This window comes from Octopus sinensis, linkage group LG3, assembly GCF_006345805.1.
Source record: "Octopus sinensis linkage group LG3, ASM634580v1, whole genome shotgun sequence".
In the NCBI taxonomy this organism is placed as follows: domain Eukaryota; kingdom Metazoa; phylum Mollusca; class Cephalopoda; order Octopoda; family Octopodidae; genus Octopus; species Octopus sinensis.
This window is the reverse complement of record NC_042999.1, coordinates 169,513,330-169,525,829: the sequence shown is the minus strand read 5'-3', so window position 1 is coordinate 169,525,829 and position 12,500 is coordinate 169,513,330. Positions and strand designations below refer to the sequence as shown.

Here is a 12,500-nt window from a genome sequence, read left to right as displayed (position 1 = left end):
TGGTGCTGGTTTTTTGTTCCTGCAATGTTAAGCAGTAACTTTTTCCATCAGAGAAATTGAACTTGATGATACAAGTCAATGAAATATCTATCGATTTCATGCTGCATAACCCTGATGGATTATGCCACCTATAGCATCTACTTTAATTTTAACTGAATTTAGAATCATTAGGGGATAAACGTTATAGCCACAGATACAATGGAGTACTGATGGCAGGATCTGAATCATTAACTTCTTAGTTTGTAGTTCACTAATCTGAGTTTTCTTCTATGAAAAGATTCCTCACTGAAAATTATAACAGCTGATTATTCCTTTTGTAAAATATCAAATGGATGAATTAATTTTTCAAAAAATATTCTACTTGGTTTAATTCAGAGAGAGCAAGGAGAAAGGTGTTGTTTCCTTTTATGCACTCTCGGTAGGTATCACTACAGAGCTTGACAGAAGGAAGACAAGCACAGTTTGATCACGCAAAACTCCACTTTTTGCTGCATCATTTTCATGTCAAAATATTTTTTTTTCTGTGGACAATTATATATTTGAAAGTTCTGGATGTGAACTTTCTTCTTGTATACTTTTAGTCAAAATCTGATGCTTATATATCATGCCTAGTTCTCTCAATAACCCTGATATTTTCATCCATTCACAAAGTTCATACAGTTTTTGATTATTAATTCTGAACAGGTGCTGGAGCACTTACAACTCAATTCATGTTGAAAATGATAACAAGGAGAGTTTTTGCTTTACCTTGATATAAAAATCAACAGGAGTAGGCCAGATAATTGTTATGAATTATAAAAACGAAAATTTAGTTAATAATTTTCACTTAGAAGGGAACAAATTTTCTCCAAGATTTTTATACCATAAGATTTCTCAGAAATTCAATATAGCCATTGCTGAATCTGGCAACAAGTTGGCGAAAAAAGTGTAGAGTCAATAAAAAGAGTACTATTATGGCTGCTTGCATAGGGTTAACACATACTGATGCTACTCGTCAAACTGACATACAGTTGGATAATTTGTGGTAGTGTTTACACTTTCATAAGTAGTGCTAATTGTTTTCGGTTTTTCTCTCTCTCTTACAAATGAGTTTGCTCTGAGTTACAGATGCTTTTTAATGCCTTGAATTTATGGTTTTAATGCTAAAGCAAGGAATTAGTTTTCACATTTTGCTTGGTTTTGATATCAGTCTACATCAATTCTGAGAATGGTACCAGGTGGTTGTGGGATGTGCTAGAAACAACAGCTAAATCTCTCTTAAATCACACACCTTTCCATTTAAAAATATCTTCAAAATTTTAATTTTTTGTTACTGCAAAGCTTTGCTCATTTTTCTTAAGTGCATAGCGCAGAGAAAAAAAAACTGGCCAAAATCAGTCCAGGGTGGGTGAAGGGGAAGAGGTGGAAAAAATAAATTTTCCAAAGTTTTTTTCATAAAAAGCTTTCCTCCTTCCACCATCATTTCCAAGGCAATGGTGGAAAAAAATTGGAAAAATCCTCAATTTATGTGGGTATCATAATCCGAAACTCTGTTGTTTATAGCCACTTTTAATAGTCTATCAAAATTTTATTGAAATGGTATGATGTCCCAAATTTCAGTATTTATATAATTCTATACCTATTACAAAACTCGAGTCCCCGTAACTTGTACTTTTGGATCACCGTGAAATCAACTGTTTGTTATATGCAACAAATAGACTTTGAATAAATATTTTGAAAGTTGCTAAAAAAAAGCTTCGTTTTCAAGAACCTGAAGATAATAGGGAACTGCTATCCTGTGGTCACCATTAATTTGTGTAATTTGAAAATGATCACCTCAGTTTCAAAAATATGGCTAATTATTCATTTAGACCAATTAGGCAAGATTTCAACTAATTTGTTGACTATTCAAATTGTCATATCTCCTAAAATATTCATCCAAATTTCACAAATGAAGCATCAAAATGTTTCTTTTCAGACAATCTCCAAAAAAATGTTGAGTAGAAGTTAGATTGAAATATTTTCAAAAATTCATAGTGATACCTACTCTCAGCAGAGTATCTAGACTTTTGTAAAGTTGTGTGTAACAAAGATCATGTAGAATTTAGTCAGATAGGGAGTGAAATATGTGACATATAAAAATGGTGCCATTTAGAATTTTGTAAGAAGTATGAACTTTATTGGGGATGTTAATCAACACTGTTTAATTGTTATGGAACACATTAGATGACTTCTATTTCAATCACTCACTCTAGACAAAACACCAATCTTACAAATTCTGGCAGTACTCTCTATAGTACCTATTTACAATCAAATACACTGGGTTATTTGGAGTAGAGTATCTGGTTGGTAGTCCAACCCTTGAGTCCTTCAACCAAATATGGCTTAAAATGTTTATAAAAATTGTAAAAATATTTAATGCATGTAATTAAAAAAAGATATATTTGTATTAAAAATGACAGCAGCTGGTTAGTAGCCTTCTTTGTATTACAGGCTGGTTACTAAAGTTATAGAAAGTGGACTGTTTTGATTTTCTACTATAGAAGAATAATCAAATTTTATAGGAAAATAAAAGGGGGAGAAAAGTCAATCTGTTGTCTGACTATAAAAACATATTAAACTAACATATGTATGCATGTGACATGCGATTAAATTTTAATGTTTAGTCTAATTATACGTTTATTAAAATAAATCTAATTTCTGAATGTTTTTTTTCTAATCCTCAATCCAACTGGAAGACTACAAGAGTTCCCTGCTTCCCACATATATTTTACCATGCTGACCAACATCTTGATAAATAAATTTATTTCCCCCACTCCCAAAAGAGTAAAAATAAAATATTTAAAATCCAAAGAGAATTAAAAAATGATTTACCTTTTAGATGATTCTCAATTAAAATATAAATTTTCCATTTTATTTGAGATCGTCTTAATTTCAGGAAATTTAAAAATCTTTGAGATAAAACCATTTACTATTTTACAATTAAAAATAAATTTTTTTTTTTCTTGTTTCTTTGTAATATAAAGTTTACTTTTTGTATTCAAAAGATTAAGGAGTTCAGAAATTGTTTAATGGTAACAAGTGTATCACACAAAGACAGAAGAATGGGACCAAAGTGGTGTTTGCAGACCATAAAATTGTCAAGATGTACTGGAAGTCCCAGCAATTGTTTTTCTTCACATTTTGTAAATCAAATTATATAGTTTTAAAGAGGTTTGGTTAAATTTCCAAACAGTTTAAACAGCCAGAGGCACTTTGAAATGCCTTGTGGTAGTAGCCAGGTTTTAGCAAGAGAAGGCAGTGACAGAAGAAAGCTGTTGAAAGGACAACTTTAAAGAGTTTGCAGTATCAGCCCAGTTTGATAATGAGAAATGAGGCACCTTGAGGTTTGCACTGTTGGTTTCCATGGTTTTCATGGCTTCAGTCAAGACCTAAGGAGTAAAAGAGACAGAAAAATAAGCTAGTCAAGTTAGAAAACAAATAATAACAATAACAATAATAACAACAACAACAACAACAATAATAATAATAATAATAATAATAATAATAACAATAACAACAATAATAATAATAATAATATGGAATTGTTATCATGTACATTGTTTTGTCTTGATATAAAAGATGGGCTACAGCAAATATTCTGCTCAATACCACAGATTTGCTTGTCAGTTGTTTGACCTTAACCAGTTGAGCATGTCCCTTAGTGGCTGACGATATGTGCATCTCTGATCACGAGCAGAAGTAGTGGGGGAGCATCATAGCCATGTGTTGAGAGGGATTCTTTGGGGTTTGAATAGTTCACCTCTGGAAACATGGGTGGTTCTTTCAACATCCTTAAACAACCCTTATTCAGGGACCGTTTGAGCGGGATGGGCTACTCAACCTGAAGAAAATTCTAACTGGGCCCCACCTGCAAGGTCATGTGCTGTTTATCTTGATATGAGATCACCATGTCGCGTACATATGGTTGTGATGCATGTGCCTGGTGTACCTTTATCAGACGGGTAGTCATGATGGGTATATTGGCCTTCGTATATTTTACCCCAGTGTCACTTTGATGGCATGAACTGCTCTCTCACTCAATAATAATAATAATAGATAACCTTTTTTGACTTTATATGTAAAAAAAAACCCTCAAAATATGAAATACAAAATAGTATCTAAATTCAAATTTACTTGAAGAGGAATAGACAATCAAGTTACACATACCTGATATTTACTGTCACTGCTGCTCAGACTGTACATATTGATCATCATTTAATTTCAATTTGTAAATCTGTTGCTTTGTGACTTCAACCTGAAAACAAGATTATGAAGGTGCAATCAGATTTATTCCAGCATCAGCTGAAAAATAAAGACAGCTTTCATTTTGATTCTGTTAAAAATATTAGTTGATAATATGATACAATAGCTGTATTCACGACAGAGTTTTAATGAAATCAACATTTTATGTCTGCTTTCCATGCTGGCATGGGGTGCTCAGGCCTGAGTCAGTTCTTATGAAATTTAAAGGGTGGAAAAAAAAGTCCAACAGCTGTGTCTGGGGGCTCAGTGATCCATAATAATGTTGGTAGATTTAGTCCATTACAAAATACGACCGTATGGATGTATTTAACATAGGATGAGATGAGCCTCCATCTTCAGAGTAGAGAAGATCTTACATTTTAGATCTTAATGCAGAGAAGTTCAAAGATGGAATGATAGGATCTTTTCGATTTGAACGGCAGTTTTTTCTATGTCATATGAAATTGTCACCCTGCTATAAATAATAGCCAAATTTCATTAAAATCCTATTCTACTGTCTAAACAATGATACAATAGGGAAAGTAGTCCTGGATACATAGTACTTGAAAAAAAAAAGATGAGATGTCAATATTAGAACACTGTTAATTATAGAGCAGACCAAATAAAGAGTGAGAGATAGATCTCTGCTGAAATTGTGTGGTTTCTGACATCACACAATCTCAGTCTAACTTATTTCAGGTAATAAGAAAATTGGGATAGGTGAGGATGATATGTAAAACAGTATAGAAAAATGTTTTTACACCTATGTAAATGGTGGTATGGAAACAAAAAAGCTTCAACAAAGACAACTCCATAAAAAATTTCCCAGGCATGTCTGTGTGGTAAGAAGTTTGCTTCCCAACCCCATGGTTCTGGGTTCAGTCCCACTACATGGCACTTTGGGCAAGTGTCCTATACTATAGCTCTAGGCCAACCAAAGCTTTCTGAGTGGATTTGGTAGGCAGAAACTGAAAGAAGCTCATTGTATATACTTGTGTGTTTGTATTTGTGTTTGTGTGTGTGTGTGTGTGTGTGTGTGTCTAAGTGTGTATTTCTTTGTCCAACTTGCTTGACAACTGATGTTGATTTGTTAATGTCTTCATAACTCAACAGTTCAGCAAAAAGAGACTGATAAAAAATAATAAGTATTGGAGTTGATTTGTTTGACTAAATTGTTCAAGGTGGTGCCCCAGCATCACTACAGTTTAACGATAAAAGATAAATTCAAAGATCACGTAAGATATAACAAATTGGAAATGTATTTAAATTAAAAAGAAAATAATGAATGACTAATTAGGTGCCAGACATGAATATATAAACACAAACAAAATTTAAGCACTGAATTTGTATGAAAAAAATGATGATGCAAGATTGTTGACGTATATGTAAGGTAAACCTGACAGGTTCACTTATAAAACACAAAGTATATGGTTCACTAAAAATAAGAAATGACAAAAAAAGGGGTCATGTAATTTAATAATTATAAACACGATAATGATTGTGATGAATGTAAACAGTAAAAACATTAGTAATAATAATAGTAATGATGTTAATGAAAATAAGTAGGTTGTTAATAAACTAGAAAAAAAATTTGAGTGTACGAATAAAAGGAAGAGTCAACAAATATATAATACAATAAAAAAAATATCTATTTAGACTAGTATGAATAAGCGTAAATGATTAAAAAACAGAACAAAATAACTAGGATAACAGCTATGAGGGAGATTTGAAGCAACTGAAAATTTTATGACAGGTGATATTAAATAGAAATAAGAAGGTTAAATTAATAGAAATATATAATGCATGGTTGACAAAGAAACAGGTAAAATTATAAAGTTGGCATAAAAGTGTCTGCGGATAGACAGAGGTAATTATAAATGAAAATGAACAAGGTGCGTTCAAAAAGAATACAACCTTTTGGCATAAGAAAAACAATTTTGTAGATTTCACAAATTTTATCTAATCCCTTTCAAAATACTCCCCTTGAGAGTTCACACACGTGAACTCCCAGCAGTTCTACCACTCCTGGTAACACTTTTGCAATGCCTTCACTAGAATGTTATGGAGCTCTGCTATGGCTTTTCTCATAATTTCCTCAAATTGCTTCCCTTTCAGCTTGGGGAAGAGCAGAAGTCATATGGTGCCAAATCAGGAAAGTAGGGAGCATGTCCAACAAGTAGTGTGTTGTCCTTGACCAGGAAAGCTTGAAATGAGTGGGCACATTGTTGCCAATTCTTTGCTGCTCCCATGTCTGTCTGGTTTCAACATACAGCATCATGAAGGCAATTGTAACCTCTTTATTGATTGCTTGGCCTCATGGTGCATATTCATCATGCACATTCACCATGAGAGTCAAAGAACCTGTCACACTTTTGGGGGCCTTGATGAGGATTGGAAGAAGTGGAAGTTGGTTTCCCAGTCGTAAACATAAATCCATGTCTTATCACCCATGATGATGGTTTTCATGAAGTCTGGGTTATGGTTTGCACAGTCCTGAGCAATTTCCATGCAAAGTTGCTTCTACTGCTTCACCAGCACCTTGGGGTCAAATTTTTCCAACACTCATAGCATGCACAAATCCTCCGTTGAAATGGAATGCTCTGATCCTAAGCTTTTTCCCACTTCATGAGCAATTTCCTGGATTGCTACATGATGGTCTTCCATGACTATTTGCTAAATTTTCTCAATTGGCTCCTTATTTTGGCTCACTTTCCACTGAGGTGCGGCCATGTTTGAAGCCTGACGAATCTTCTGGATGGTTTGAGCTTGAGTATCACCAAGCTTTTGGCAAAAGTTGATGTGTTTAGTCATCTTACATGAAAATGAAAATTCGACAAGCTTGGACAAAAGTATAACAGCTAGGAACTGGCATGGCTTACCAGCATGAAAACTTTCACACATGTGCAGGAAAAGTGGCATCACCTTCCACCCAAAGGATTTTGCCCATATTGCATTAGTTTGGGTGGGAAAAAATAAAGTCGGATACTTTTTGAATGCACCTTATAAGTATAAGTAAAATAGGGAATAGGAAAATGCAAAACTAATAAAAATGAAAGGCTAATAAAAACCCATAATAAAACAATTACTACTAATAATAATAATAAAACACAAAACCAAATAATAAAGTTATGAATTATTGTAGAGGAAAAGATACTTTTGTCAATAAATATATCAAGGCATCCCATAAATAATGTTGAAAATATCATATATATAATTTTATCAAATTTTACAGCATTCTAAAATGTTAAATGGTATTGATACTCATATGAATTTGGAAACCTTTAACTTAATAGAATTTCTTTTTACAGAATAATCTGACTGAATTTATTACTAATATTAACCCCTCAAAGATGGACATATTGCAGGAGCAGAATACTTTACGAGTTCAAAAAGGGAAACAATGCAACAGAAGCAACTCAAAATATCCATTCTGTTTATGGGGAAGAGTGCTTGAATGAAAGAGGTAGCAGAAGATGGTTTGCAAAGTTCAAAAATGCTGATTTCAGCCTAAGAGAGAGGACACAAATTGGATGCCCTGTTAAATTTGATGATGAGCATCTTTTGTCAGAGCTTGAGAAGGATAATGCTGTGTCTCTTGAAGAATTAGTCAGAAAGTTCATTCAACTGTTCACTGACATCTTTAACAGCTTAGAAAGGTGCCCAAACTTGGAAAATGGGTTCCTCATAATTTGACAGAAGTCAACTGAAAACCACAGGTAGACATCTGCTTATCTCTTTGCTTATCTCTTGTGGGTTTATCTCACCATTTTTGGGCAGATTAGTGACTGGTGATGAAAAATGGATTTTTTATGAAAATGTTAAGTGATGCAGGCAATGACTTAGTTGTGGAGAACAGGCTAAACCACAACCCCAAAAGGACCTCCTTGAAAAAACAGGTTCTCCTTTCTGTTTGGTGAAATTGCATTGGAGTCATTCACTTTGAGCCACCACAAACCCACTTTATTCCCTGGACCTTGCTCCTTCAGATTACCATTTGTTTCAAAGCTTACAGAATCATTTCGATGGATTAGTATTCAAACTGAGCTCTCTTCCTTCTTCTCATCAAAACCAAAAGAATTTTTCACCAATGGAATTAAAAAACTGATGAGTAGATGGAAGGAAGTCATCAATAATGATAGGAATTATATACAGGATTAAATGTTAATAAACTGCAAAGTTAAATCACTTTTTTTCCTTACCCAAAATTCGGACATTACTTATGGGCTGACCTGATATGTATATGTGCGTTTCAAAGCATGAGGAGTTTAGTCTTGATGTGTTGTCAGGAATGGGATAATTCTATTACCTTACAAATGACTGGCTTTGAAGAATAGGAAATAGGCTGGAAATATTTGTGTTTCGAAAATTTTATGGTGTACAAAAGTTATTATTTTAGGATGATTGTTAATTAAGGTGTCCTTAGCTGCTACTTTTGTACATCTGTACTGCTATTCTACTTCCCATGTAAAATTTAGCTTTGGTAAGAGTTTCACCAATTTATTGTTTTATTGCTTCCGACAATTACAACTCTGTAGGGAGTGTGATGATTATAGTGTAGGAGGAAGGCCAAAATAAATTTTAGTGCAATTAGATGTTTGTGCATTATATAAGTACACTAGATCTTTAACCAAGCAATCAGAGTTCAAAAAAGCAAGCAGAATTGTTAACCATAATACAAATATATTATAAAGCATAATAGTATGTTTAGTTTCATTGCATGTTTCAATTAGTTTGTTAGTAAGATTAATTTAGTTGAAGCAGAATGATTTGAGTAAACTTAGGTACAGAACAAAATTTTAGTGGAACCTATCATCATCATCATTTCTATGTTCATTTTCCCTGTTAGCACAAATGACCAATCAGCGAATTTCTCCACACATGCGGATTTTGAGCATATGTGTATCACAAGCCCTCTAGTATGTAGAGCTGAATGTGCATATGAGTGGCAATATTCTTGATGCAATGCACTTATCTAGAAGGATGTATATAGGTCTTTGTAGTGGATAATTGCAGAATTGTAGCTAATTGTAGTGGATATAGAAAAGGCTGTGAAAGATGTAATAATGCTAGTTATTAGTTGGAGATTTTTTGTATACAGGATATAGTAGAAGTTACATGTTGGAAAAATTTACAAGTTTGAAATCTCTTAGAGTGTTAAAAATTTTGTGCTTGCAGGAGAAGATTATTACAAAGTTGCAGTATAGTAGATGGGTTTTAAAGAAGAGAATTTGATAGGATTCAGTAGGGCGAAGTTGACATTGTTTGTTTGATTGGTATGGTTGTGCTAAGGACTAATTTTCAATTAATGCTGAGATATTTTTGAACTTCTGTGTTCATCTATGTTTTTTTCCTCTTTAAGGTTGCAAGAAATATGTCTGGGGAGTTGTATTATATCAGGTCATCCCATAAGTTCTGCTTGAATTTTGAATAAAGAAAACAAGTGATCAAATGTGATATTTAATTAAAATTTAATCATCCATGTACTTTCCCTGATTATCTGTGACTTCCTTCCATCTATTTACAAGCTTTTTAATCCGATCAATGTAATACTCTTTTGATTTCAAAGCGAAGAACTCTGAAAGGTCAGTTTTGACCTCTTCCTGGCTTGCGAGAGTTATGTCCCCCAAATGATTCTGTAAACTACGAAACAAATGGTAGTCTGAAGGAGCAAGATCGGGAGAATAAGGTGGATGGGGAATTTTTTCCCAACCAAACTCTTCGATCTTCTGTGATGTGATCTTTGCAGTGTGGGGTTGCGCATTGTCCTCATGAAACATCACTCCTTTTTTATTCACTAAAGCAGGGCTTTTTTCTTCGAAGCTTGGTTCAAACGCTCTAATTGCTGACAGTAGACTTGAGCATTGATTGTTGCATTAGGTGGTAACAATCCAAAGTGAATTGCTCCTTTGCAATCCTACCAGATAGAGAGAAGAACCTTTTTCCTATGAAGTTCCCATCTCGGTTGTGGTTGAGCTTTTTCCCTTTTACCAAGCCACTGTTTACGACATTTAACATTTCGATAGAAGATCCCTTTTTCGTCACTAGTCACAAGTCTATCCAAAATGGGTGAAATGAGTTCACGAGAATAGAGAGAAGAGCAGATGTCAACTCGGGATTTGCAGTTGCTTTCAGACAATTCATGAGGCACCCATTTTCCAAGTTTAGGAACCTTTCCATGTTGTTGAAGATGATGATGTTGTATGGTTTGAACTAAGCTTTATTGCCAATTCTTCAACTGATAATGCAGGATTTTCTTCAAGTAATGCCTCAACAAGCTTATCAGGATGTCCTGTTCGATCTTCATCTTCAAGGCTGAAATCTCCACTTCTGAATTTTGCAAACCATCTTCTGCAAGTTCTTTCATTCAAGCATTCTTTCCCATAAACTGAGTGTGTTTGAGTTGGTTTGGCTGCAGAGTTTCCCTTTTTGTACTCATAGAGCATTATGTGCCTTCGATATTTCCATGTTAGAAAGGGTTTCAATCAAAGAAATTTTAATTCTATTATTCTGTAAAATAATATTTAATTAGTTTAAATGTACACAAATGCATAAAAATAATTTTTAATTCCATTAGACATTCTAAAATACTATTAAATTTCATTCAATTTAAAAAAAAAAGTAAAATCGGACAGAACTTATGGGATGACCTGATATTTTGAACTATTTGCTGTTGGTCCATATATGTGTGGCTGGGGTTGGTGTTGTAGTGTTCATAATCACTGTTATGCTAAATACAATGTTACTTGTGAGACAAGATGAAGGGGTGTTGTAGTTGCAATAGATAGGGCCAAGTGTATGTTGTCATGGTGATACCTGCTCAGAGGCCAGTGCAAACTTGCAGAAAGTGTATGGAGAAGAGTGTATGAGCCAAGTGTACAAGTGGTTCAGATGTTTCCAAGATGGCCAAAAAAATGTCGATATTGACAAACGTTCTGAGAGACCCACAACCAGTAGAACTGAGAAAAACATCACAGATATGCATGCAGCTGTGAGGAGAAATCATCAAATGACCATCCATGAATTATCAGAGAATGTGCAGATTATTATGGCTCAGTTCAGTCCATTATCACAGAAGATTTTGGTATGAGACACATGTCTGCCCAGTTTGTGCCAAAACTGCTTTCAGGTTTCAGTTACACAACATCTCCTTGATTGTCTTGAGAACGGTGAAAACTTTTTGAAAACTTTGTGTAGGCCCCTGAACAGGGATCCCCAAGCTTTTGGCAAAATTTGATGCAGATTCTCTGCTCAACTTTCTCTGTCATGGTCAATGCGACAATCACATGCTATACATGTTCCTTCCAAGAACTGCTGTAAATGGCAGAAGTGAACTAGAATGTTAAAACTTAGTGTGCATGCCCAGCAGAGTTCAAGGTCAATTTGTGCCAAGCGGCTTTACTCTGCTTACTTTAGCTTCATAACTATGGCAATAGTTTGGATATTGATCAGACCACATATTGGGTCATTCCATAAATAATGCGGTTTTTTTATACTACTTTTATATTTCAAAATTTAGATAAAGTTCTTTTTTAATCTAAAATCTACTCTCCTTCATTTTCTACAATGCTTTTCCATCTATCTGGTAGACTTGCAAGGCCCCCCTCTTCCAAAAGTCACTGGTCTGTCATGAAAAATACTCCTCCAGTACTGTTCTGACCTTGTCTACAGAGTTCATATTCTTTCCATCCAAATGATTTTGAAGACTGCAAATAAATGATAATCAGATGGGGCAATGTCTGGTGAATATGGTGAGTAGGACATCATTTCCCATTCAAACTGCTCCGGTCTTTTGGAATGTCATCCTCACTGTACGTGGCCAAGCCTTATCCTGATGGAAGATCACCTTTTGTTTTGAAACCAAAGATGGTCGTTTTTCTTCTAGCGCTGACTCAAGGTGCTCATAGATCTCCTTTGTAATCGTTTGGTTTGATTTTGAAAGTTCAAAGTGGACTAAACCTTTCATATCCCACCAAACAGATAACAACACATTATGTGGGTGAAGACCTTCTTTAGCCTGGGGTGCCAGTGTTTCTCCTTTCTGTACCCACTGTCTTTGGCACTTGACATTTTTATAGAGAACCCATTTCTCATCACCAGTCACTATTCGGTCCAAAAAAGGTTCATTCATGAGATGTGACAGCAAAGAAGAGCACACATTCACTCTCTGCATGCAATTAGATTCAGAAAGTTTGTGAGGAACCCATTGACCTAATTTGCTGACTTTTCAAATGGCAAGT

At 34.4% G+C, this 12,500-nt stretch overlaps 1 protein-coding gene across 10 annotated transcripts in view; it reads right to left on the bottom strand.

Moving 5' to 3' along the window:
- The window catches only part of LOC115209683 (protein scribble homolog), a 458,170-nt gene that overhangs the window by 746 nt on the left and 444,924 nt on the right, over positions 1-12,500 (bottom strand). For 9 of the 10 annotated variants that reach the window (XM_036501621.1, XM_036501616.1, XM_036501617.1 and 6 more), the window contains 2 exons: positions 4,189-4,276; positions 1-3,410 (listed from right to left, as the gene is read on the bottom strand). The exon at positions 1-3,410 is cut by the window's left edge and continues 746 nt beyond it. In XM_036501621.1, the coding sequence (XP_036357514.1) occupies positions 4,202-4,276 (75 nt within the window). In that variant the 3' untranslated portion in view covers positions 1-3,410; positions 4,189-4,201. Of the gene's footprint in view, positions 3,411-4,186; positions 4,277-12,500 lie in introns of those variants that run through there. The other variant, XM_036501623.1, reaches the window with a different exon arrangement.